This window comes from Heloderma suspectum, chromosome 2 (genome assembly GCF_057233095.1).
Source record: "Heloderma suspectum isolate Gila_16-S chromosome 2, 16-S_ref, whole genome shotgun sequence".
Classification (NCBI taxonomy): domain Eukaryota; kingdom Metazoa; phylum Chordata; class Lepidosauria; order Squamata; family Helodermatidae; genus Heloderma; species Heloderma suspectum.
Window position 1 is genome coordinate 100934329 of NC_139459.1, and position 25612 is coordinate 100959940.

At 42.3% G+C, this 25612-nt stretch overlaps 1 protein-coding gene across 6 annotated transcripts in view; it reads left to right on the forward strand.

Moving 5' to 3' along the window:
* Positions 1-25612, forward strand: part of CEMIP2 (cell migration inducing hyaluronidase 2) — an 89602-nt gene that overhangs the window by 30182 nt on the left and 33808 nt on the right. For all 6 annotated transcript variants that reach the window (XR_014787765.1, XM_084834320.1, XM_084834319.1 and 3 more), the window contains 4 exons: positions 1578-1718; positions 3737-4298; positions 11255-11424; positions 17188-17376. Coding sequence is in view for 5 of the 6 variants with exons in the window: in XM_084834320.1 (XP_084690446.1) it covers positions 1578-1718; positions 3737-4298; positions 11255-11424; positions 17188-17376 (1062 nt within the window). In the remaining variant the exon portion in view is untranslated. The remainder of the gene's footprint in view (positions 1-1577; positions 1719-3736; positions 4299-11254; positions 11425-17187; positions 17377-25612) is intronic.

Genomic DNA, 25612 nt, shown 5'->3' on the forward strand with positions numbered 1-25612 from the left:
GTCTGTGAAATCATGTGACTGTCTAATACATATATTCTTTGTAAGCTACCACTGGGAGTCTCTGTAAAGAAGAATGATATATTTAATCTTTAAAATAAATAATGTAGCCACATTATTTCATTAAAAATTGTGCATTCAGGAGTCAGGAGTAAATGCCACATTACATGCAAATGTGCATAACTTCAGTAAATAGGTACCAAGAAACTAAAGAACTGTATAAATTCTATAACAATGAAGGAGAAAAGAGCTAAGCAAGAGTGGTAATCTAAGTGTGTGTGTGTTTTTAAATCAGCATGAGTCAAATAAGTTTAATAGCAGGAAGCAATTCCTAGTAGTCAAGTGAAACCAATTACAAAACCAACTCCAAAGGGAAGCAGAAACAACATTAGCTTGGCATTCACAATTTAATCAAAGCAAAGTATGGAATTGCTGAATCACTAAGGAGGAGGGGTGGAGAGAAGGGGAATAGAAAAGGCAGGATCACCTAGTTAATTAGTAACTTTCTGATAATGTCCATAGTCCCCTATTGGAATGATTCACACTGGAGCTAATAGCTGTAACTTTAACACTTTTCTCACAAAGGGTTCTTACAGAGGTTCTCCATTAAATTGGAACAGAAGATGGGTATCTTGGGCAGAAGAAACAGAACTTACAGTCTTGAGATTCGCTGTAACACTGGGGTGCCTAGAAAAATGGTATCGTCATCTACCAAAGCACAGAGGCGGAAGAGTCCCCGCCACCCCTATGAAATATATGCCAAGATGAAGAATGGGAGCAGATGAACTGCACAAAGTTCAGAATTTTGTATTGCCCTCTGAAATTTTCAATGCCTTGAAAAATAATCCATGTTATAGATAACGCTGACAGTAAGGATGACTATAATTAGGGACATCTGTTGGGCATTCATTGCCAGAGGCTAAATTGCTTTTGCTGAAACATGTCACAACTGCTGAAGCTGTCAGGAAATGAAATGGTGAAGAAGGGCAGAAGAGTCGATTGATTTGTCAGTGAGAAAACACAGATCATTTCACTTGAATGTGATTCAAATTCAAAGGAAGCCAGAGAGGAGTTCGAAGTTTTCCTATGAAAATCTGCCTGAATTAGGTGGCAAAGTTTTCTTAATGATGTTTGGAAAGCAGGTTTTATAGAGGCATCAGGCTAGAGCAGCCTTTGCCAATCTGGTGCAGTCTAGATATGTTGGATTACAACTCCCAGCATCCCCAGCCAGCCGTTGGCAATCTGGGGGATGCTGGGAGTTGTAGTCCAACACATCTGGAGGGCGCCTGGTTGGCGAAGACTGGCCTAGGTTATGCCTTATTCTTGATGTATGGAGGACTTGGTCAGGGATAGCTGACCCGTGTATTTTCAAGGGCCACTCTGTTCTGCAGACAAGAGTACATGGGCCAGAATTGTATTTTGCCAGTGCTGCAGTTCAGATAATGTCTGGTAATTGTTTTCAAAATCCAAAAGAAATGTAACATTAAAAAATCTCTTTTTGAACTAGACCATGAGCCAGCTAGCCCTGATCTGGAGAATGTAATGCTTTAATTATAACCCTGTTTCCCCTTACATTGCAGAGAACTGTCCGGATCAGAACCCCCGCCTTAAGAACTGGAATCCTGGACATGATAGAGAAAATAAAGTTGTCCTTCAAGAGGGTGATCTGTTTCGTCTGAGTATGGATGCTACAGTGCACTCTATAGTTATACAGGACGGGGGTACGTAAAGCGACACCAGGGTTTCAGCATGTTTGGGGACTAAACTGGACATGATGAGAGTAGCTTGGTTGTGTATGTGTTTGCCTTGTTCACATACAAAGCAGAATAGGTTGTGTGTTGCATCTACATTTTCCATTAAAAGCACATACAAGTGAAGGGACCTAAATCTCCCCCCACCCCCTAACTTTGCTGAGTTTAGTCATCTCAGGCACTTTTCTCCACACCCTGCTTGATTTACTTCTGGTATTAGAACTGGGCCTTCAGTGACAAAGTGTGCAGAGGTGAGCAGGGTTCAGCTCCCCTTAAAATACACAAACCTGTTGTTAAAATGATCCCCCACTTTATATCTGAATGGGGTACGCACATGAACAGCAAATATGGCTACTCTGTCAGGTCTGATTTGGCCCTTAAAGCACTCTTGCCTTTAATAGTTGTGGGCAGGTATAACTGAAAAGATCACACGAGTGTGGAACATCAACAAAAAGATTTCTGCCATTACATTTATTAATATGCATAAATGGTCCATTTTTTGTAATTGTTATCTACACTATTGCATTTCTTTCTTTTTTTAAGGGACCAATTAATTTTGGCATCATTTAGTATCTTGAAGTCTCATATGATTATTGCAGGGTGGGGGAATGAGGGTTGAATGATGTGAATTGGTTTGCTGCAAGTACTATTCTGTAATTATGTTCGCGCCGTTTCTCTGATTATAAATTCTATTTGACACATTGGGAAATGCTCTATTCTTAAAATGTGTGTTCTATTGTTATAGTTGTGGCTATTAACAGAGTTCCAAGAACTGATGTCTGTCATCCTGCAAATGACATAAATATCCATTTGTGAAGATTGCTTGGCAGTTGTTTATCTTCAGTGCCAGTGATGTTGGTACAGGGAACAAACCGAGCTGAATAACAATGAAGCATCAGGACAGATATTTGAAGTCAGCTTTTCCAAAAGGAAGTTCCCTCCCAGTTTACTTCCTGTGCAATGGAGAAAAAATAACACAGTTTTTTTTCATATGCAGTGGAGACAAAATAACACAATTATTCTCATAGGATTTAACCTAAGGTATTTCTGGGAAAGAGCAAAGGGAGAGAGTGCACACTGAACTATAACAGTAGGCCGTTCTACCAAGAATGTAAGAAAATTAACTTGGGAGAATTGGCATACTTACAATGCAGAGAGAGACATTTTCTCCCAATTTTATATAGCAGCACCTACCTCTGTGGTCTTATAGGCCCGTTCCAGCCCTACTATTCTATGATTCTATGATTCTCTTTTGCTCTCAAAACCCCTGCAGAGAGTGTGCCAGTAAGACAGCTTTTCCACGGCCAGTTTTGTCTCTATTCTACCACCAGTGGAAGTTGGGGCTAAGAACAGCTATGGCACGATGTTAGTAGCTGTCTTTTTCATATTGTAACTATAGTTATGATGCCTGCTGATCTCAGAAGAAAGAAAAGGTGGCCACGTTACTGTGGAACCTTTCAATTTATCCCCTTCCTCCTTTAAAAGAACCCTGAAGTCTATACATCTGCATAGCTTTCCTGTCTGGCTGTCCGCATTATTTTGTTACGTTGTTGATCTAGTCTGTTTTCAGCTTTTATTACTGTCTGGATTCTTTTGGTACATTTCCTACTGCTGTGCCAAGTGTATCAAATATAAACAGATTAAAAATACTGCTCAGTCATCAGTGTTTTAGGAGCCTTACACAGCAGGATTTGGTTGGTAACTTTGCAAGGACATGATCAGACTTGTGGAAAGCGGTGCAGAACATTTTGTTCAGCTACGTATATATGCTCTTTGTTCTTTGTATTTTCATTCCTCTGATACTCCATAACACGCTGAGCAATGCAGTTTTCCTTTTGAAAACTTATCTGCCTGTTGAGATTCAACACTCACTAATATTTGAATAGTTTTGTTGTTAGTACAGTGATTTGTATTCTTCTACTCCAAAGTAAAATTTTATCCCTCAAAATAGTAGTTGCATACTACTTATTGAATACTGTTTCCTGCAGGAATGCTTGTCTTTGGTGATGATGAAAAAGGATCTAGAAATATTACACTGCAAACACATTTCATCCTGATCAAGGATGGTGGAGCGCTTCATATTGGAGCAGAGAAATGTCGTTATAAATCCAAAGCAACCATCATCTTGTATGGCAAAATGGACCAAGATGATTATGTGCCAACATTTGGCAAAAAGTTTGTGGGTGTGGGCCCTGGTGGAACACTGGAGTTGCATGGATCTCAGAAGTTAGCATGGACTTCCCTGTCAAGGACTCTGCATTCCTCAGGGCTGGCCTCTGGCTCATATACATTTGAAAAGGAGTTTTTCCGTGGCCTAATTGTGAGAGTTATTGACCAAGATACTGCACAAGTTTTGGCAGTGGAGAGGTTTGATACTCATGAATCTCAAAATGATAGCAGGAGACTTCAAGATTTTCTAAAAGCCCAAGATTTTGGCCGCATTGTTGCTATGGTTGTGGGAGACTCAGTTGCTAAAAACCTCCTGGATGAAACCAGGACAACCATACAGAATCTTCTGGGAAGTAAGCTCATCAAAGGATTGAGTTACAGGTAAAAAATGAAATAAAAATTTTGTGTTTTTGCAAAAGAACAACATTTCCTGTATTAAAATGGTTTTCGAAGGCCCATCTTCCTTCTTCTGTTCTAGCTCAGTCCTCAGTTTATGAAAACATATGGATGTAAGGGGCTAAACTCTTTTGCTTCTGAATATGTCTTGAAGATGTCTCCCAAGGAAGATTTCCTTGCAGTATTTTGTAGTTGTTAACCCTTGCGAATTGAAACATCGTAGGTGTAATTCTGGTAATCTTACAAAAGTCACCCAAAACACACATATACAACTTCACCCTAATTCACAAAACCGTATGCCCCCTGCTACTGCCACCCAAACTAGGGTATTAAAATAAACTGTATGGCAATGGAACACCCCAAAATCATATCCTCTTGTTTGGATATTCCTACATAAGTGCCATCCACTTTTATATTCAAACTTACAAACTTCTTGCATCAATGTCTTTTCCCCTCTAACTTTAGTGATGTTCATTTCGAGTATTACGACTGGATTTTGTACAACATTTACGGTGGACGCACTATGGCAGTGGTCCTCTTGAGGTGTTTATTTGTGAACATTAAAACTACATACTTGGTACAAAAATCTTGCTAATTTTCACCTAAAAGTGTTGGAGGATTTTTGGCTGGGTGAGGGGAACTAATTCTTCAGTATACAACACATATTGATGCTTCCAAGCTGAAGCCGTGCACATGTTTAGTATTGATTATTTGGTATAAACAAATATAAGGTTGATCCAGATATCTTCCCATTGAAGGGCTTAGGTGGAAGAGGACTTTCCCATCCCCTCTTCCTGCCCACCCCCTGAAAATGCTTCTGTGAGGATCAGGGAACCCTGCTGAATGGAGTGAGATGGGCTGTGAGGGAAGGTAGGCAGAGATCACAGAAAACATGGGCAGAGGCATTTTCTGTGAGTGGAGCAGAAGGTGCCTCTGCCTCATTTCTTGCAATCTCCCCTTCCCTCTCAGTCCCTCATGCATGGCACAACCCATTCCACTAAGCAGGGTTCCTTGACCCTCGAAGGACTGTTTAGGGGGCGCTCTGGGAGCTGGCAGGGAAAGGAGGGGATAAGACAGCGAACGCCTGCCCGCCCCTTTCCATGGGTGGATATCTGGATCCAACCCATATTTTCAGCCATATGCACGAACCTACCAAAGTCTAAACATGTGGCAGCTTGCAGGAAAAAAGCCCAGTTTTTCTCTAATTACTCTTAAAAAGTACATTCTTTTACTATTTCAGTTCTTTGACTGTATATTTTAACAACCGATGCTATGAAAACCACTTCTTTTCCTTCGTAGGCCTGCAACCAGTACTACTGTAGTTGGTAGTTTGTCCCCCACTGTATGCAGGCACAGCAAAAAATGACACGTAGATTTGTTACATGTAACATTGTACATGCAGGGTACCCTCAGTTCCCCCATACCTTTGCAGGTAAAATCATCTTCTGAGAAGCAGCTGTAAGACACGTTTTAAATTGTATTCCTTCCATGAAGGATCCCGAAGCATACCTCTCCCATTAAAACCTCCTGATGTGCTTTTACTCTGTTCTGGAATGGCATGAAAAGTGATGATGAGAGAGGAAAGGAGGGAATGGAATCCAAGTATAATGATGAAACATGCTGTGATTGGTTTACTTGCAGCTTTTATACTCCTGAAACCAGTTGAGAGAGCAATCTGGAAAGGATTTATTTATTTATTTAGCCGGCGTTGTATCCAGCTGTGTCCATCTGCCAGCAGAGCCAAACACTGCTGGTGGAATGGATTCCCCTCCCCTTGGAGTCCCCTATGCCCCCCCCCAATCTCCTCCAAAGGGTTGAGGAATTCTCTGGAGCAAATATGAGGGATGGTGGGGAGGAGAGAAAGGGGAAGGCCCATTTCATGAGTGCAAGTTCATTTGCATGATGTTGGATGTTACCCTTATACCCCCTTTTTCCCCAAAAAGGAAGTCAAAGCAACGTACAGCAATAATATAGACATGCAATAAACCAAATCTACAACATGAATTAAACAACTATCAGAAAATGCCAACATCATAAAAAGCTGTACGTGTATATCTCCAAAATCAACAGAAACCGCAACCCCCAAAACCAAAGTGAAGGCACAGAGAAAGGAAAACAGGTTTAACATATTCATAATGAGGAGAGAAAATTTTCCACCGAAGGCCTTCCTAAACAACCAAGTTTTGGCCAGTTGCCTAAAACCATAATGCTAGTTTCAAAAGCAGTGGTGTTTCTTTGCCTAAACCTTATGTAACATTTCCTTAGCTGCCTATGGTTTTAGAAGACAGATGAACCTTTTCCATTATTTTTTAAACATTTTATTGTTTGCTTTAATATGTTATCTGGTAGTTCTGGATTTTATAAAATGGTGCTACTGCTTTATTTTATCAAGGCTGTATTTTAGGATGCTTTTTTGGTTTATTATAAGCCACCTCAAGGACTTTTTATAGTGGAAAAGCAGGGTAAAAAAATAAACTATGTACCAGTTCAATGTGTATGAAGTACTGGGTCACATAACTATATAAATGTGCAGAGCACTATTGTGTGCAGCACTATTATGCTGCGTGGTGTCAACTAAAGTTGCATATCTATAATTTCAAGTCTACAATGTCTGCATTGCTACTTCTCTCTGTCTAACCAGGAATCTATGTGTTTAAGGCTGGATGTGCGAACCTAGAAACTCTGGGTTGTTTATAGGTTAAACAACCCAGAGTTAATCCAACAACAAACCAGGGGCAATTGTTGGGATTTGTTGAGCTGTAGAGGTGAGGCAACTATTACACTGGACAAATGGAGTCCCACAACAAAAAGTTGCAATATGTTTTACCCCACCATTGCACTCCAGTGCAGATTTGGGAATGGTGGTGCTGCAAGCTGCTGCTTACCAAGTCTAAAACCTGAGTGGTAGCATTAAACCATTGATGTTCAAGGCTTGCTGTGTGGCCAGCTCTGAAACTCAGTGGTCCAGTTTGGACATGGGGTTGAGGGTGAACAATAGCTTATATGTTCATCCAGTGTAAGAGTGGGGGCGGACCCAAATAATGCCCCAACCATACTCCCCGTTCAAGCTAGAAAATGCAAGCCAATAGCAATGACACAGCCCAAACAATGAGATCGCTGGAAGTGACTGTGGCATTGAAATCCCAGGGATTCTGCTGGGCAACAAGGTGCGTGGGGAGCATGTGCCTTGTTTCGCAGCAGAACAGGACTCCCCATGGCCCACCAAGCAGCCGTCTTTGGGGGCCGTTCTCTTCTTAAACACTTTTTTTTTTATATACTTGGGAAGGGTATCCCCCAGATATGCAGAACCCTTATCAGGGTGGCCTCCTTTTGCTATCCTGTTGGTTGGCAGAGGATGATCCACTTTAGAGGAAATGATAAGCTGGAGCTCTGGGCTGCTTTGATTTTGGCAGAGGATGATCCACTTGAAGAAATCATAAGCTGGAGCTCTGGCTGACTGATGTGAACCCACATCTTCATCTATGTCATGGAGAAGGTGAGACTGATAGGAGGAGGTGAAGGCTAAAGGGAAAGATCCAAAAAGGACTTTTTCTGGCAGCTGTAGACAGATGCACCTTTCAGAACTCAGGTTGATGCGACACAGTTGGGTTTCATCTCGGGTTTCTAGCCAGTCAGGTTTGGTATGGGAGAAGGTCAGGGCTAATCAATACCTGATAACAAGCATTATCGCTTCCCAATTCTTCTATCCTGGCTGACTGAATTTCAGCCCTGCAAGGGCTGTCACCTGACACTTACACAGTGGTGGACTGGCTCTCTACTTACTCAGCACTGATTTTTTTTTCCTTATGGTTAGAACTGCTCCAGACCCAAGATCATCAGCAAACCTACTGATCTCATGGTTCGGGCTGTGTCATAGCTGTTCGCTTCCATTTTCTAGCTTGAATGGGGAGTGTGTTTGGGGCATCATTTGGGCCCTCCCCCACTCTTATACTTAATAATAGATTAATAATATAAGCTATTATTCTCCAGTGGGGTTGTGTGGGGTGGCAGGGAGTAGGGAGGCTGTCAGTTGAAACTTCTGGAGAATTCAAAATGCATCAGAGGAACATTTATGTGCCTGGCAAGTATATCTTCATAGTTCATAACCATTTGAAAATAAATGAAATAGTGATGAGTGAAGACATATTCAGAGCAGCCAATCTGACCGTTTGTCATAGATTAGGAATAAACTTGGGCGTGCTTTTTAAACCATGGGTGTATCTAATAAGCAAGATTAACCCTCCAGTTTTAAATCTGTGTCCTAAGAAGCAATTCCCAGTAATAGCCTGATCCTTTGCCCTAACTACAGATGAAAACAAACATGGAGTTAAAATACGGTAGCATTGTCCTGAACAAACATTCCTTGCTCTGAAAACAGATGCTTCAGAATCAAACCATATGAACCACATTCTAGAATTTTTGTATGTCTTCACCTTAAGATAGCCAGTGCTGCACCTGACATCCTTGTATGCTAGTTAGTATCTAATTAGCATCCTGGATAGTTGTCTGCCTATCTTTTTATTCATGGTTTTTTGATGGGTGCTGGACTTGTGTCCTGTTCCACTCATGCTTTCTGTGCTTCTCTACTGAAATCTGTTTCCTGACCTTCCCTGGTGTTGCAATGTCTTGATAGGTGGGGAATTTGTGGCATGTAAGCTGGGATGGGCTACATGGAAGCTGCCCGCAGGGGGTACCTTCCCCACCCCCCCTCTACCGGCACTTGCATGTGCGGTGTAGAGTGTGTGTGCTGCTGTGGTCTTCTGCACTGTTAATATGTCTTAAGATTCATGTTTCTGGAGCTCACCTTACTGCTTTCATTTTGGAAGAGAAGTAGACTAGCATTGCCTCTCCTATGTCCTTCCTACCCTCCCCCTTCATCATCATCGCTGGTGATGGAGATTCATCTTGTAATGAGTCTGTGAGAGCCAGTGTGGTGTAATGGTTCAAGTGTTGGACAGAGAGATCCAGGTTCTAATCCCCGCTTGGCCATGAAGCTCACTGGGTGACTTTGGGCCAGTCACTGATTCTCAGCCTAACCTACCTCAGGGTTGTTGTGACGATAAAATGGAAAGGAGGAGGACTATGCAAGCCAGCGTGGGTTCCTTGCAAGAGGAAAAAAGTGGGATATAAATGTAATAATATATAAATAAATCACCCACTCAGAATCTAGTGCAGGGAGTGGCCTTATGGCTGCTATGGTGCAAGATTATTCAGCGGACATCCTGTCCAACTCAGAAATCCCTTGAGACTGGAGAGCATTGGTCAGTAAATGATACAGCCATATCTGGAATGGCAGTAGGACTTTTTGTTTGTTTGTTTAAAACTGGTGACTGTATAAATTGTTCAGAAAGTACATGGAACAGAACATGGACTCAAGATATCAAGCAACAGCTTTCCTGAATAGGTTTGTGGTGCTTACATTTAGCAATCCAGTTCTGGAAGTCCTAGATGAAATAATTGCTGGAAACATTGATAGCACTTGGCATGCATCTTGAAGGGAAAGAGGGGTGGTAGGAAGAGAATGAAGTCCCTTGGATCCAGCACTGTTAAGTCAGAGCTGGCTTTGATTAGAGCTAATGGGAGGAAAATCAGGGCTAACCATAAAGGCATGAATGTAATGTCAGAGCAGTATAGCTTTTCAAAGTAGGAGCTGGGAAGGAGAGTGCAGAGGAGGATCTTGGCTTACTTTCTGACCTTGAGCAAGTAATTTATGGGGTGTCTACAATGAGGGCTTTATGCCAGCCTACTAGAATGTCCAGCTGCAGCACTAGCAATCTGTTATCAACCAGGCTCTGGGAACTGTAGGCACTGTGGCTTCTTTCTTTTCTCCCCATTATTGATGCTCCATGTAGGCCTACCTTAAGGATTTTCTTAAAGATGCCAAGGCACACATTTAGTTCTACTGTGATAGGAAACTCAGATCAAGTTTGCCTATTCATGAGGCACAATACATAATTCTTCTCTCTGCAACCCAGTTTGATCAAAACAAGCCATCATGGCTTAAACAAGCCACGATGGCTTGTTGTAAGCCACAACACATGCCAGGCATAATTTGCATAATCACCACCCTGCCATGGCTTATCGGGTCATCTAAACCCGGGTGGCATGGCTTCTTGAAGGATGAAAGAACCCTCAAATAACCCATGTGATTGGTTATTTGGAATGTGCTAATTGTTAATGTTAAAAAATAAACCCCCAAACCAAAATTGACTGAGTTACTGGTTGCAACTCTCAATATGCATAGATTCGGGTTTTTTAGCATGTTGATCTTGTTACAGGTTATTATATATTAGTGTTACAGTTCTTCTATGCACAGTCCATTCTTCCATTATGCAAAATGATGGAATTTTCTTACCCACTTCAGCTTCACCAATCTTTACAACACAATAGAAATTAATTCAGCCACAGATATATATTTTTTGACATAAGATATTTTGATTCTTTAATCATTTTCCTTTTATTATCATATGACATGCTTATAGATATGGCTTCAGTTCAGAGGAAAAAGGGGAAGTATGAGCTTGCAAACAACTACAAGATTTAATTAAAATGTAATATCCCCTCCACACACAGTTTTTTTAGCTGAGGTGTTACTGTTTTTAGGGGGGAGGGGTTTATATGCAATTAAGAGTAAAGGAACTCAAAACTAACACATACACGCTCAGAGAGGTCTGTACTTCCATAAGTATTCTTGGGAATACTTTAAAATATGACCAATGTTGCAAGTTCTTAGGACCTCACAAGTGAGATGATAGGAATAGCACTTACTACTTTAGGTGCCAACATCATGAAATGATGTTTTTATATGAAGATAGGGATTTTGAAGAGTGTTTGGGAAAATGGATAGTGTCCTTTCTCCTGATATTTTCTTGCAGGCTACTTGTTAAGACCTGTGTTTCAGGGAGGGCTTTGTCTTTAAACATGTGTTTTATTCTTTACAGGCAGGCCTGGGCTTTAGTTGGTGTAATTGGTGATAGAAATTCGTCTTGTAACGAGTCCGTGAGAGACTATGAAAATGGCAGCACAGGAGGCAAAGCTCTCGCACAAAGAGAATTTTTTACAGTGGATGGTCAGAAGTTTGCTGTGAGAGCTTTCAGTGAATGGATTGCTGGTAGGAATATACTTCTTCTTTAAAAAAAAAAAAAAGGTAATGAAATCATTTTCAACTATCTTGTACAGCTGGAACTACTTAACTTCAAATGCACCTTGCAGCTGTGCACCTGTGTTTTGTTCATGGCATGCTGTGATCTGGTTTGAAGCCAGAAGTTTATGTCGGCTCTAAAGTAAAAATCCAGATTAATAGGAATGTAGATTTTTCTGTCCCTGTGCTTATAGGCAAAACTAATAGAATACAGCAAGATGGAAGAGTAGACCAACCTACTGTTCATAAAAAACCTTACAGCTTTACAGATACTTATTTATTGCATTATTTTCATTTTTGGTTTCTTTACAAAATAACCTTTCAGACCTTCTGGAATACATTTTGGAAAGATGTTTCTGAAGAAACCATACTTGGTAGCTCTGACAGAATAAAATGCCTTGAGCTAAAGTGTTTTTACTAGCCACAGCAACGGAAGGTGGTTTAAAAAAACCTAGCCTTTTATAGAAATAAGTGTATGATGATCGCAAAGGGTCCCTAGCCACTTTCTTAACTTTAAGCAAGAAAAAGAAACTGTGGTCTTGGCAACTCTTTCATTAATGTACTGGAAGAGTAATTACCTGGCACCAAATGTGTTTTAAAAAGGGAAGCATACCTACTGAGGTCCATCTGACATGAAAGAGAAAGTAGGTTGTTATATTCCCTCCCAGAGTATATAAGCAAAAATTAGAGGTTCGTACAGAATGACGTCTCATAGCTGGCCACAGTCTAGATTTCGTTTACAAGTCTTTGCCTATATTATAATTACAGAGCATGTACTTGTGATGGACAGCTGTTTACACTGTACATGGTGGTTCAGTTGGAGGATTCTCCATAACTCTTCAGCTCTGCTGTCCCTTTCCTAACTCTCATCTGTGTTGTGTAAGAACTTCCTTCTGCCCCCTTCTCACTCGTTTTACAAAATAATAATAAATAACTAAAAGAAGTTTAAGGCCCTGAGGACTTATGGTGGGAGCTCATCCTCCCCAGTTTCCCCACACAATCATGGTGTGGGGATGGGGGAGAAAAGTTTAGGGATTCTGCTGGTTTACCATCCACTCCACTGCCCAGCAGTTTCCCTGCTTGAGCTGACAGAGATGGTCTTGGACTTGTGCTGTGGACTCCCATGATGATTGTCCTGTGGGACCTCAATATCCATGCGGGGGCTGTTCAATCTTGTGTGGCTCAGGACCTCGGGATGGCCAGTTGGGTCAAGGAGTTTGTAAATTCCACTTTGAAAGGAAGAGTGCTTAAAACCCTGCTTAAGGCCAAAAAGGAGTGTGCTCAAAAAGCAGGGTGGGAACAACTCATTCATGCTTTGAGGTCCAAAGATACAGCCTTCTTCTGGCGCTTGACTACAGTGCTTCCAGCTGTGGTCCAACACGTCTGGACTGTCGTATCTCTTCTGAGATATGGGAGACACATTTTCATGCAGTATATGCAGAAGAGGAGGCACCTACTTTCCGGATGGAGGGTATCTCAGGACCCCTCATTGAATCCTGTCTCAATCTCTGAGATCATTGATCTGGTAAACCAACTAAAACCTGGCAAGGCCTCTGGCTGTGACTATATACCTCCAGAGCTAATCAGAAGAAATATTGATTGGTGGGCTCCTATTCTAGCTACTCTCTTCACATACATAGATTGAACTGCCCATATTCCTCCAGATTGGGACTTGGCTATCATCATCCCCATCTTTAAAAAGGGAAGGAAAGATGACCCAGACAATTACCACCCAATCAGCGTACTTACCATTGTTAGCAAGCTATATGCCAGGCACCTCTATTGGAAATTTCAATCTTGGATGGAACATGAAAACATTCTGGCTGATGAACAGGCTGGCTTTAGATCAGGCCAATCCACTATGGACCAAGCTTTAATCCTTCAACATTTTGTGGAGAAACACATCAATAAATTTAAAACTTCCCTGTTCGCAGCTTTTGTAGATCTTAAATCTGCCTTTGATTCCATCTCCAGAGATAAACTTCGGCATAAACTTGAGGCTACTTCGGTGGATCACCACTTACTACTTCTTATGTATAAGTTACATAAAAGCACCACTTTAAAAATTAGATGCAACCCAGCAGGTCTGTTGTCTAGCCCTGTTTCAACATTCAAAGGTGTAAAGCAAAGTTGCAAACTTTCTCCTCTGTTGTTTAACTTTTACATAAACTCATTAGTTAAAGCTCTTGACTGTTTTGACATCCACCCTCCCAAGCTAGCTGATAGACACCTATCGGTGCTACTTTATGCTGATAATGCAGTAATCCTGTCTCAGTCACCTATAGGCCCTGGCCCAATATTGTCATGATGAACATCTGCAAATAAATTATCAGAAGACAAAGATCACGGTCTTCGCCAAAAGACCAAGGACATACAGTTGGATTGTTAATGGCCATAAGATTGAGCAGGCAAAAATCTTTAAATACCTGGGTGTTGTTTTCCAAGCCAATGGCAGCTGGAAGGCGCATGCAGAATATGTCACTCAGACAGCCCAAAGAAGTGCCACTGCTTTTTTAAATTTCTTCCGTACAAGAGGCAGTCACTGTGTACCGGCAGCGGTAACGCTGTTTGTGGCCAAATCATTAGCCCATCTCTTGTATGGTGCACAACTTGGCCCCTATCCCAGTTTTGTCCCCATGGAAGCAGTACAATCAAAATTCCTGAGAGCTGTCCTCCAGGTGCCCTGCTGTGTTTCTAACACTGCTTTGAGACTAGAAGTTGGCCTCCAGAAGGTTGAAACTAGGGCCTGGCTTGCCATTTTTAACTTTTGGTCAAAGTTAATTTTTTCCCCAGCAGGCCTAGCTCCATTAATCTTTCAGGATGTATCTGTCTTTCTGGACTAAAGTTTTATCACAAAAGCTTCTGTCTCATGGACTCTCCCCTAGTTATTTGATTTCTCTGGGGTATGAGAAGACCAGAGCAACACTCAGGCAACGCCTAGCAGATATTGAATATCAAGTTGACTTGAGTTTAACTTCAAATTCCACTTTAATTGATACTGCACTTCGACTTCACAAACCAGCAAATTACTTCTATTCGCTCTCAGTCCAGAAGTACCACAGAGCTTTTACATTGGCACGTCTCAATTCTCTCCCCTCAGCTGTCTTGGAGGGCAGGTTCTGTAAAACTCCCTACTATGAACGGAAGTGTCCCTGTAACTCAGGAGAGATTGAAACAGTGACCCATGTTCTTCTGTACTGTCTTTTTTATTGTGACATTCGTAAAACTTTTATTGATCCCACTTTATCTAAACTGCCAGGACGCTTCGATGCATATGTCCTTTTATTTCTCGCTGATAAAAAAGCATCCATTACTCTTATTGCTGCCAAATGTTTTGCAGCAGCAAGCAAAATCTGTCAAGAATTTACTCAACTCACTCAGTAAATATATATATATATATATATATATTCTTTGAAATGTCTAGAACTTTTCTGAAATGTCTAGAACTATTATAGTTTTTTGGTTTTATACATATATAGTCTTATTTCCTATTATTTGTCAATGTGTTTTATGTTGATTATTGTGCTCTTTTGGTCGTTTGACCGAAATAAAGAGTGAACTCCCCCACACACACACTTTGAAAGGAAGGGTGGTACCAGCCTCTTTCAAAGAGGTAGTAATCAGGCCACTCCTGAAGAAACATAACCTGGATCCAGAAATGGAGGACAGCTATAGGCCAGTTGGTAACATCCCCTCCTTAGGCAAGGTGCTTGAGCATTGCCAGTCAACTTCAGGCATTCTCAGAGCTGATTTTCTAGATCGTTTTCAATGCCACTTTAGCCTGATTTGAGCCCTGTGGGATTACCTTTGCCAAGAGAGAGATGGGGGAGCGTGACTCTGTTAGTTCTCTTGGACCTCTCAGCGACTTTCAGTACCATCAACCATGGTATCCTTCTGGATCAGCTGTCTGCGTTGGGAGTTGCGGGCACTGTTTTACAATGGTTCCATTCCTACTTGGATGGCCATTACCAGAAGGTGGTGCTCTGTTCCATGGCCATTATGTCATGGCTCAGTTTTATCCCCCATGTTATTCTACATCTACATGAAATTACTGGGGGAGGATTTCCAGGGATGTAGGCTGAGGTTCATCAGTATGCAGATGACATCCAGTTTTGCCTCTCCTTTTCATCTAACCCAGGTGAGGCAGTGGATGTTCTGAATCTGTGCCTAAGAGAGCAATCTTATGGCCCTTAGACAGTGTCTGGGGGGCCATAGGATAGTTCGGATTCTTGGATCTGAGGTTGGAGACAGTGCTCCGACCTCGGACACAGGAGTCCGAGCTCTCTGACCCCTCCTCCTCATAGCTGGCGTGGAAAGAATAGCATTGGCTGCTTCTCCAAGGTCGCAAAGGTGACCTTGGGGAGGAGGGAAAGGGGGCAGTTCTGTGGGTGAAGAGGGGACTGGGGAGGATGGCTTATGAAGAACCCTCTGGCCTTGCCAGCCTCCTTCCCTCCCGCTCCGCAAAGCCCCAGCTAGATGGGTGAAAAAGCCCATCTAGCAAAAATGCAGGGTGGGAGGAGTGCAGAAACTAAGATCACCTCTTTGCTCCTCCCGCTCTGCATAGGATATCTGTCAGTCTCCAAATCTGGAAGCTGACAGGCATCCCGATAGGATTGCACCCTAAGTAGAGTAATGGTTTGGATGAAAGCCAATAAGATGAAGCTCAATCCAGACAAGACAGAGGTATTGTTACTGGGTGGTTCATCTGCCTGGCTGAGTTCAGCCTGCTCTGGGGGGCGGGGGGGGGGTACACTCCCCCTAAAAAATCAGATATGCAGCTTTGGGGTGCTCCTGGATCCATCATTGCCACATGAGGTACAAGTGTTCTTGACTAGGAGCACCTTTTATCAGCTTATGTTGATATATAAGCTGCAACCCTATCCGGACAAAGATAGCTTGGTGACAATTAGCCATGCTCTGGTAACCTTCTGGTTGGAGTACTGCAATGTGTTGTACATGGGGCTACCTTGGAAGATGGCTCAGAAACTTCAGTTAGTTGAAAATAAAGCTGCTAGGCTACTAACTGGGACTGGCTGATATGATCATGTGACACCAGTGCGTCATCAGTTCTGAACCCAACTCAAAGTGTTGACCTTTAAAGCTCTAAACTGTTTGGACCAGAGTATCTAAAGGAACCTCTCCTCCCGTAGGTACCTGCTTGGACCCTTAGGTCATCTTCAGAGGACCTCCTTTGGGTGTCCCCGCCAAAGGAAGCTAGGCAGGTGGCTACAAGAGGAAGAGCCTTCTCAGTTGTGGTACCCTGTTAATAGAAAGCCCTCCCCATTAGTTTCTAATCTTCTGTTCTTGTGGGAGGCCTTTATGCATTTATACAGTGGTGGGTTTTTTTTCCTGTCCCCTTTTTGTTTTTTACACCTAATATTTTCCCTCATACTTTAGGGGATTCCCCTCAGTGTGAAAAAAAACTCCTACTTTGTTTGTGGTGGGTCCTGTATCACTGTCCTACTGGTTGGAATGGGACCACAAATTTGCTATTGGAACAATAAGTTGGGGGTGGGGCAGTGAACACACATGGGGCGGGAGGGAGGGAGGGAGGGAGATAAGTAATGGGTAATCTCACTTCAGCACTGAGTGATGATTTTTTGATTGTGTTGATTTCGTTGAATGTCTATGTAACTGTTTTGATGTAAACTGGCTTAGAGCACATGGAAAAGTGGCATAGATTTTTTAAAAACTAAAATAAAACCAAATAATTTTTTTTTTTATTTGTCTAAGGTGTTCCAAAGTGGGGTTTCCAGGTTGAAGCAGTGCATGGAGTGATACTGGATCTGTCAGATGATATTAGTACCTGGAAGCCTGAAGACCAGGTTGTTGTTGCAAGCACTGATTATTCCATGTACCAGGCAGAAGAATTCACCCTTCTTCCTTGTCCAGAATGCAACAGATACCAAGTCAAAGTTAGAGGTAAGAGCTCAAAGGGGCAGGGGTGGAGGGGAATAAGCATATGTTGCAAGCTTTGTATTTCCTTGTGATTTATGGCCCTGCTGCCTAATATTAATGCAGTCACAATGATATTCTGGCTCTGAGAACATTTTCCAGCTGCTTAATATCTACTCCTGTCTAAAATCCTCATTTGACCCTGACATGGCATTGTCTCTATCAGCACAGTGCTAATGGAAGGGAAGTTTCAGATCTCATGATGCATAGCACATGTTTAAATCTGTTTTGTGCTGGGCTTGATTAAAGTACAGCTCACCCTTTTGTGGGATAACCACTTCCTTTTTTACAGATTTAACTTTGTGTGCAGTTTCATCGCACTCACTTGTTTTGAGCTGCTTTCTTAGCAGTGTTGCCTGTCATCATCTTTTGTTGTGTTCACTGTTCTTTCTTTCTGTACTGTTTGCACCATGTCTGCTACAGGGGCACATGGCAGACCTTCTCATCTTGAATAGTGTGGACGCAGGTCAGGGAACTCTTCACTTGAGCTAAGAGATTGGGATCATGTTCTCTCTCCTACCAGCTCCAATCTTCTCTTCTCCCTCTCTCTATTTAGGATTTCTCTCTCACACTTCACCCACCAGCTTTAACCCAGTTAAGGCTAATCAGTGTTTCATGTCTTGCTTAAGAGGGAAACACCAGGCTCTCTTTACCTGTTACATTTCTTCCCAAGTTAGTGCTTGAAGGCTTCTTCTGGTGAATGAAGGAATTGCGAAGCAGTATACCTGTGAGGGAAGCCACATGAAGCACAAAAAGAAATTCTTCCCCTGGTGACTTATGTGTCAGTTCCAGTGTTGAAAGATGAAGGGGAACTGCCTTTGTAAAAATGTGTGTGTGTGTGTGTGTGCGCGCGCGCGCGCACGTGCGTTTTAACCCATGACATTGTATGGTGGATTAGTACTGCTTGTTGTTGTTGTTCAGTCGTTAAGTCGTGTCCGAGTCATCGTGACCCCATGAACCATAGCATGCCAGGCCTTCCTGTCCTCTGCTGTCTCCCGGAGCATGCTCAAGTTCATATTCATTGCATCGGTGATGCTATCTAGCCATCTCATCCTCTGCCGTCGCCTTCTCCTTTTGCCCTTAGTCTTTCCCAGCATCAGGGTCTTTTCCAGGGAGTTTTCTCTTTGCATTAGGTGGCCAGAATATTTGAGCTTCAGCTTCAGTATCTGTCCTTCCAATGAGCAGTCAGGCTTGATTTCCGTTAGGATTGACTGATTTGACCTCCTTGCAGTCCAGGGGACTCGTAAGAGTCTTCTCCAGCACCACAGTTCAAACGCATCAATTCTTGGGCGCTCAGCCTTCTGTATAGTCCAGCTCTGACAGCCATACAGTACTACTGGGAAAACCATAGCTTTGATTATACAGACCTTTGTCGGCTAGATGATGTCTCTGCTTCTTACTATGCTGTCTAGGTTTGCCATAGCTTTCCTCCCAAGGAGCAAGCATCTTAATTTCATGGCTACAGTCACCGTCTGCAGTGATCTTGGAGCCCAAGAAAATAAAATCTGTCACTGCTTCCATTTCTTCCCCTTCTATATGCCAGGAAGTAATGGGGCCAGATGCCATGATCTTGGTTTTTTTAATGTTGAGTTTCAAACCAGCTTTTGTACTCTCCTCTTTGACCCTCAACAAGAGGCTCTTTAGATCTGCTTCGCTTTCTGCCATTAGGGTGGTATCGTCTGTGTATCGGAGGTTGTTGATAATTCTCCCAGGAATCTTAACTCTGACCTGTGATTCATCCAACCCGGCGTTTCTCATGATGTACTCTGCATATAAGTTAAATAAGCAGGGCAACAATATACAGCTTTGTCATACTCCTTTCTCAATTTTGAACCAATCAGTTGTTCCATGTCTGGTTCTTACTGTTGCTTCTTGACCCTCGTACAGGTTTCTCAGGAGACAGGTAAGGTGGTCTGGTACTCCCATCTCTTTAAGAATTTGCCAGAGTTTGTTGTGATCCACACAATCAAAGGCTTTAGCGTAGTCAATGAAGCAGAAAGAGACGTCTTTCTGGAATTCTCTTGCTTTCTCCATGATCCAGCAAATGTTGACGATTTGATCTCTAATTCCTCTGCCTCTTCGAAACCCAGCTTGTACTTCCGGTAGTTCTCGGTTCACAAAGTGCTGAAACCTAGCTTGTACGATTTTGAGCATCACCTTGCTGGCATGTGAAATGAGTGCAATTGTACGGTAGTTTGAACCCTCTTTGGCATTGCCCTTCTTTGGAACTGGAATGGAAACTGACCTTTTCCAGCCTTGTGGCCACTGTTGAGTGTTTCAAATGTGCTGGCATATTGAGTGCAGCACTTTAACAGCATCATCTTTTAGGATTTTAAATAGCTCAGCTGGAATACTGTCATTTCTGCTAGTTTTGTTGTTAGTAATGCTTCCTAAGGCCCATTTGACTTCACTCTCAAGGATGTCCGGCTCAAGTTCAGTGACTGCACTATCATGGCTATCAGGGACATTCAGATCTTTCCTGTATAGTTCTTCTGTGTATTCTTGCCACCTTAATCTCATCTGCTTCTGTTAGGTCCCTGCCTTCTTTGTCCTTTATCATGCCCATCTTTGCACAAAACGTTCCCTTGATATCTCCGATTTTCTTGAAAAGATCTCTGGTCTTTCCCATTCTATTGTTTTCCTCGATTTCTTTGCATTGTTCATTTAAGAAGGCCTTCTTGTCTCTCCTTGCTATTCTCTGGAACTCTGCATTCAGTTGGATATATCTTCCCCTTTCTCCCTTGCTTTTCGCTTCCCTTCTTTCCTCAGCTACTTGTAAAGCCTCATCAGACAGCCCCTTTGCTTTCTTGCATTTCTTTTTCTTTGGGATGGATTGAGTTGCTTCCTCCTGAACAATGTTACGGACCTCCATCCATAGTTCCTCAGGCACTCTGTCTATCAGGTCTAATCCCTTAAATCTATTCCTCACCTCCACTGTATATTCATAAGGGATATGATTGAGGTCATACCTGAATGGTTTAGTGGTTTTCTCTATGTTCTTCAATTTAAGCCGAAATTTTGCAACAAGCAGCTCATGATCTGAGCCACAGTCAGCTCCAGGTCTTGTTTTTACTGACTGTACAGGGCTTCTCCATCTTTGGCTGCAAAGTACATAATCAATCTGATTTCGATATTGACTATCTGGTGATGTCCATGTGTAGAGTCACCTCTTGTGCTGTTGGAAAAGCGTGTTTGCTATGATCAGCAAAACTCTATTAGACTTTGTCCTGCTTCCTTTTGTACACCAAGGCCATGCTTGCCTGTTATCCTGGTGATTTCTTGACTTCCTACTTTAGCATTCCAATCCCCTATGATGAAAAGGACATCTTTTTTTGGTGTTAGTTCTAGAAGGTGTTGTAGGTCTTCATAGAACCGATCAACGTCGGCTTCTTCAGCCTCAGTGGTTAGGGCATAGACTTGAATGACTGTGATGTTGAATGGTTTGCCTTGGATTCGTACTGAGATCATTCTATCGTTTTTGAGATTGTCCCCCAGTACTGCTTTTCCCACCCTTTTGTTGACTATGAGTGCTACTCCATTTCTTCTAAGGGATTCTTGCCCACAGTAGTAGATACGATGGTCACCTGAATTAAATTCGCACATGCTTGTCCATTTTAGTTTGCTGATTCCCAAGATGTCGATGTTCAATCTTGGCATCTCATGTTTGACCATCTCCAGCTTACCTTGATTCATTGATCTGACATTCCAGGTTCCTAAACAATATTGTTCTTTACTGCATCGGATTTTCTTTTCACCACCAGACACATCCACAGCTGAGTGTCCTTTCGGCTTTGGCCCAGCCGCTTCACTCTTTCTGGCGCTATTTGGAAATACCCTCTGCTCTTCCCCAGTAGCATATTGGACACCTTCCGACCTGAGGGGCTCATCTTCCGGCGTCATCTCTTTTTGCCTTGTGATACGTTCCATGGGGTTTTCTTGGCAAGAATACTGGAGTGGGTTGCCATTTCCTTCTCCAGTGGACCACATTTTGTCAGAACTCTCTGCCATGACCTGTCCATCTTGGGTGGCCCTGCACGGCATAGCTTATGGCTTCACTGAGTTACGCAAGCCCCTTTGCCACAACAAGGCAGTGATCCATGAAGGGGTTAATACTGCTTACACAATGTGTGTAGAAGTGGCTGTTTATTTAAAGGGATAGTCACCGTTTGTTTTTAAGGTTTTTAATTTTATTTTAAACTTCAGGTTACCCATTTAGGGGGGAAATAAGACTGATGCTAGCTGAGGATGGCCAGAACACGCACTGACATGTGGTAATGTTTGAGCATGTTTGAATACAAACCATGGGGAACCAGTTGCCATAGAAATTATAACCATTCCAAATAATTCAGCTGTTTGGTTAACATCTGGAAGGTGCTCTGATTACCCTTACCATGGTTAACATTGATGCTGATGTAATGCTTAATCACAGTTGAGGATGCAGTGGGAAATTAGCTCCCAAGAGATTGGGAAAGTGTGTGCAATCCTGTGAGCTACTCCTGGTATCTTACCATAGCTAGGAGAACTCCAGTATTGTTTCTACACAGGGCCTTTATGAAAAGCAGCCCTTGGTCTGGCTTCAACTTTGCATAACAATCATGCTTGCTCTGGATACACAAGGATTCTGTTAGCATATCCTGCAAGTGTGAACAACAGATGCATGTTTCCATCTGGATGTTTATGGCCCAATTAGGACTTTAAGGATGCACTTCTCTCATTCCCCCTGTTTCCACTATGGAAAATGCCAGTATAACACTAGTGTACTCATAGATAGCAGGATTGCCATGTAAAGTGCTGTTGCTGTTTAGGCTTTGGGATGTACAAGGAATTCAAATGCAAATGGAGAGAAAATGCTCCATAAAAGCTTTGGCACTAATTCTTAATAGTTTCTGTGTTAAATTCAGTGTTTCTTACAGAGCAATCCTGTGCATGTCTACTCAGAAGTAAGTCTTACTATGTTCAATGGGACTTACTCCCAGGTAAGTGTGGGTAGGATTGCAGTCTTCATTATTCAAATATATTCAGCTACACTTAAAAACTACTGCTGTTTTGTGGACAAGTGGTTCTCATAGTGTGGTAGTAGGACCCGGAGGAGTACTACATTACTCATCTGGGAATACTTTAAAAATCTTGTGGTAGTGGACAGCCACACTCCTACTGCTGCTCTCATACTTCTTCCATAATCTTATCACATTTCCAAAACAATCCAGAGGGCAAAGAATTTTCTCAATTTCCCAAAGTTCTACAGTTATACACATCTTCCTGATAGACTTCTACTAGGAGGAAGACATGAGGAAAGAGCAGAATGCTCTCTCCTACTCAGCTGCCTTGTCCAGTCCCATCTAGAAAAAGTCATCTGATTAGTGAAGTGGTGGAAAAGTGAGGAACTTGTCACCAACTGGGAGCCATGATTAGCAATTACATTAGCATGTACTTGGTTGACTGGAGCATACTGGGATTTCAAGGTTTGGAAATGTGGGATGGCAGGAAGATTTGAGGTCACCCAAACCTGGACGTTGTAGCAGTGGCAGGAGAGGAGAAAGAACTGAAGCTAACATACACAGGGTAGGAGGGTGTACTGTAACACTTGTAGTTGTGTGCAAAGGAGCACATAGCCTAACATTCCAAGAACTGCCAACTTAGAGATTTCTATTTCCTCTTAGCGCCTGTGCCTTTAGTTTCATATGAATCCTGAGTATTCTCTGGGGCAAAATTTTTCTGGTGTAGTATGCTGCCCCTTCTGCTTGAAATACAGATATCATCATCTTAGCAGTGAAATTTTATTCTCTGCTTCTCTTAGTCCTCAGACTTCAGCATCTGCAGAAACCTTGTGCCAACTCTCTCACATGAATGAGGAAAGGCAAGCAAATTATTCCCATATGGAAGCAGTTCCTCGGCTTTCTATTCATTTAATATCCAGTTTCCTTCAGTGTTCCAAAAATCTGTCAAGAGCCTTATCCCTTCCTACTTCTCAGGCATATACAGTCTTGCTGGGGTTTGGTGCAAGAAATCACTTGGAGCTGTTAAGCCTCCGGAGCAGCCTCCTTTTACATTAAATTTTCTTCTTCTTACTTTTTAAGTTTGCATGTTCATATGAATTAATTCTGTATCTATGTTTGTTTGAAACAACTTGTATGGGGTGTGTATTGGTGGGCTGGGGGTGGAATTATATTCATTGTATGATTCATGATGAAAGAACCATTACAAAGGTGCTCAGTAAACATTTTGCAGGACTTCCCCAACCAGGTTAAGAGTTGGATGTAAACTTTTGTAAAAAGTAATTCAGAATTTAAGCTTTTATGGAAGCTAGACCAAGATTCAAAATAGTATAGCTTCTTCTTTTGGGGCTGTATTTGATTATTCTGTTCTCTCTGCCGTGAGGCCCATCCACTATTAACTGGGATCTTTACTATGGCAGAACTGGATTTTTATTTATTTTTTATTATTCTGATGAAAAGGCCATTTAACACCTATAAAATCATATTATCCCTTCAGTTTCTGAAGCTATGAATGTAGCTCGCTTACTATCCTTATCTACTGTCAGCATCCTATCCTAATCTTTGGGATAAATTTACAATTTACATAAACTTAGCGTGTTACAGAATTTAGAAGGACTTAATTATGGAGTGCCACATCGGATCTTCAGCTGGGTCATACATCTTTGGGTTGTCTGTCCATGCATAGACATAGGAGACGATATCTCTTTCATGAAAGTGTTCTCTCAAGTAATTTCTGTGACAAAAATCATACAGTGGAAATTATTATATCCGTATAGATTATTATGTGAGTCTTGTAGACTTACATCTAATGGGTTGTATCCAGATTTAAGTGTGTGCAACATGGCAGGCAGAAGCAGACTTCCTACTCCCTGCTCCCCATGACAGCTGCTCATGGAAGGTGCCTCCACCCTGTTTGGGGGATCCCCTTTCCTCCTTAGCCCCTACACCACAGCCTCCCTCATTCAACAGGGCCCCTAACCCCTGTGTAGCATTTTGGGGGGTGGGGGACCAGACAGTCTGCCACGGAGTGAAGGGGGAAGTCCACTTCTGCCAGCCCCAATGCGCACACCTGGGTCCAGCCCACCATCAATGAACAATGTAATGAGGTCTGGAGTGGTCTTTATTCAAGTTGTTAAGTGCGGGTTGTAAAATCCTGACATGTTTCTTATACAGTTGGGCCAGGATTACAGCATACCTGGTTATTTTCTTTATAACAAAGGGCAGAGCCAGTACCGGATCATATGGCACCCCAAGCAAGGAGACTCCTACCCCCTTCTATTCTATAGCCCTGCCTTTCTTTTAGCTGTCATTTAGAGGCAGTTGGGCTGCCAGCACCATTCAAATACCCTCCGGTGGCTGTCTGGCCACTGCATCGCTCTATCTTCCATCATGTGTTTCCGCATGTGCCCCCTATCATATGTTGGGTTTTAAGCATTTTGTTGGATGTTTGGCTTATCATCCAATGCCTGGCACTATACCATGGCAGGATGTTTTAAATTCAGTAGAACTACATGGTGAGTGGATCTGAGAGCTGGTGTGGCATTGTGGCTTAGAGACTGAGCTATTGCAAATCCCTCGTTGAAATCTTGTATTTGCTATAAACTCAGTGGCGGCCCGTAGGCAAACTGCTCTCTCTCAGCCTCAGCCCCTTTATCTGCAATATGAGGGATAATAATGCTGACTTACCTTACAGGGTTGTTGTAAGGATTACAACTAGATAATGCATGTAAAGCAATTTGAACACTTGAGAGCTATATACAAATGTTAAGTATTATGTATTTAAGAAAGACAGTTCTGATATGGAACTGAATGGTAAAAGGAAAAAGAAAAGCTACTGGCAAGTTTACCCCTCACCAGATGCCTCCTTTCTTTAGAGATTAAAATGGCAACTCTCCCTTTGTTTCATTGTTTAGGTATCATTATTGTAGAAATTTTAGCAAATGAAGCTATCTTCACAGTCACTCCAGGGTCTCTAGCGGAGCCTGCTTTTTCCGTAGAGTCCCGCTTCTACTGTAACTTCCCCATGGTCCTTTCCAGTAGACCTTCTTTCTCAGGGAAATTGCTGCTGTGTTGGTGTATCCAGATAACTTAAGCACTGCTTTTATTGCTGTTGTACAACCAATCTTCTTTTTGGAAAAAGAAATAGCTAAACGTGTGTGTGCGTATGCGTATCTCTCTCTGCGTATGTGGGTGGGTAGTAGCCAATA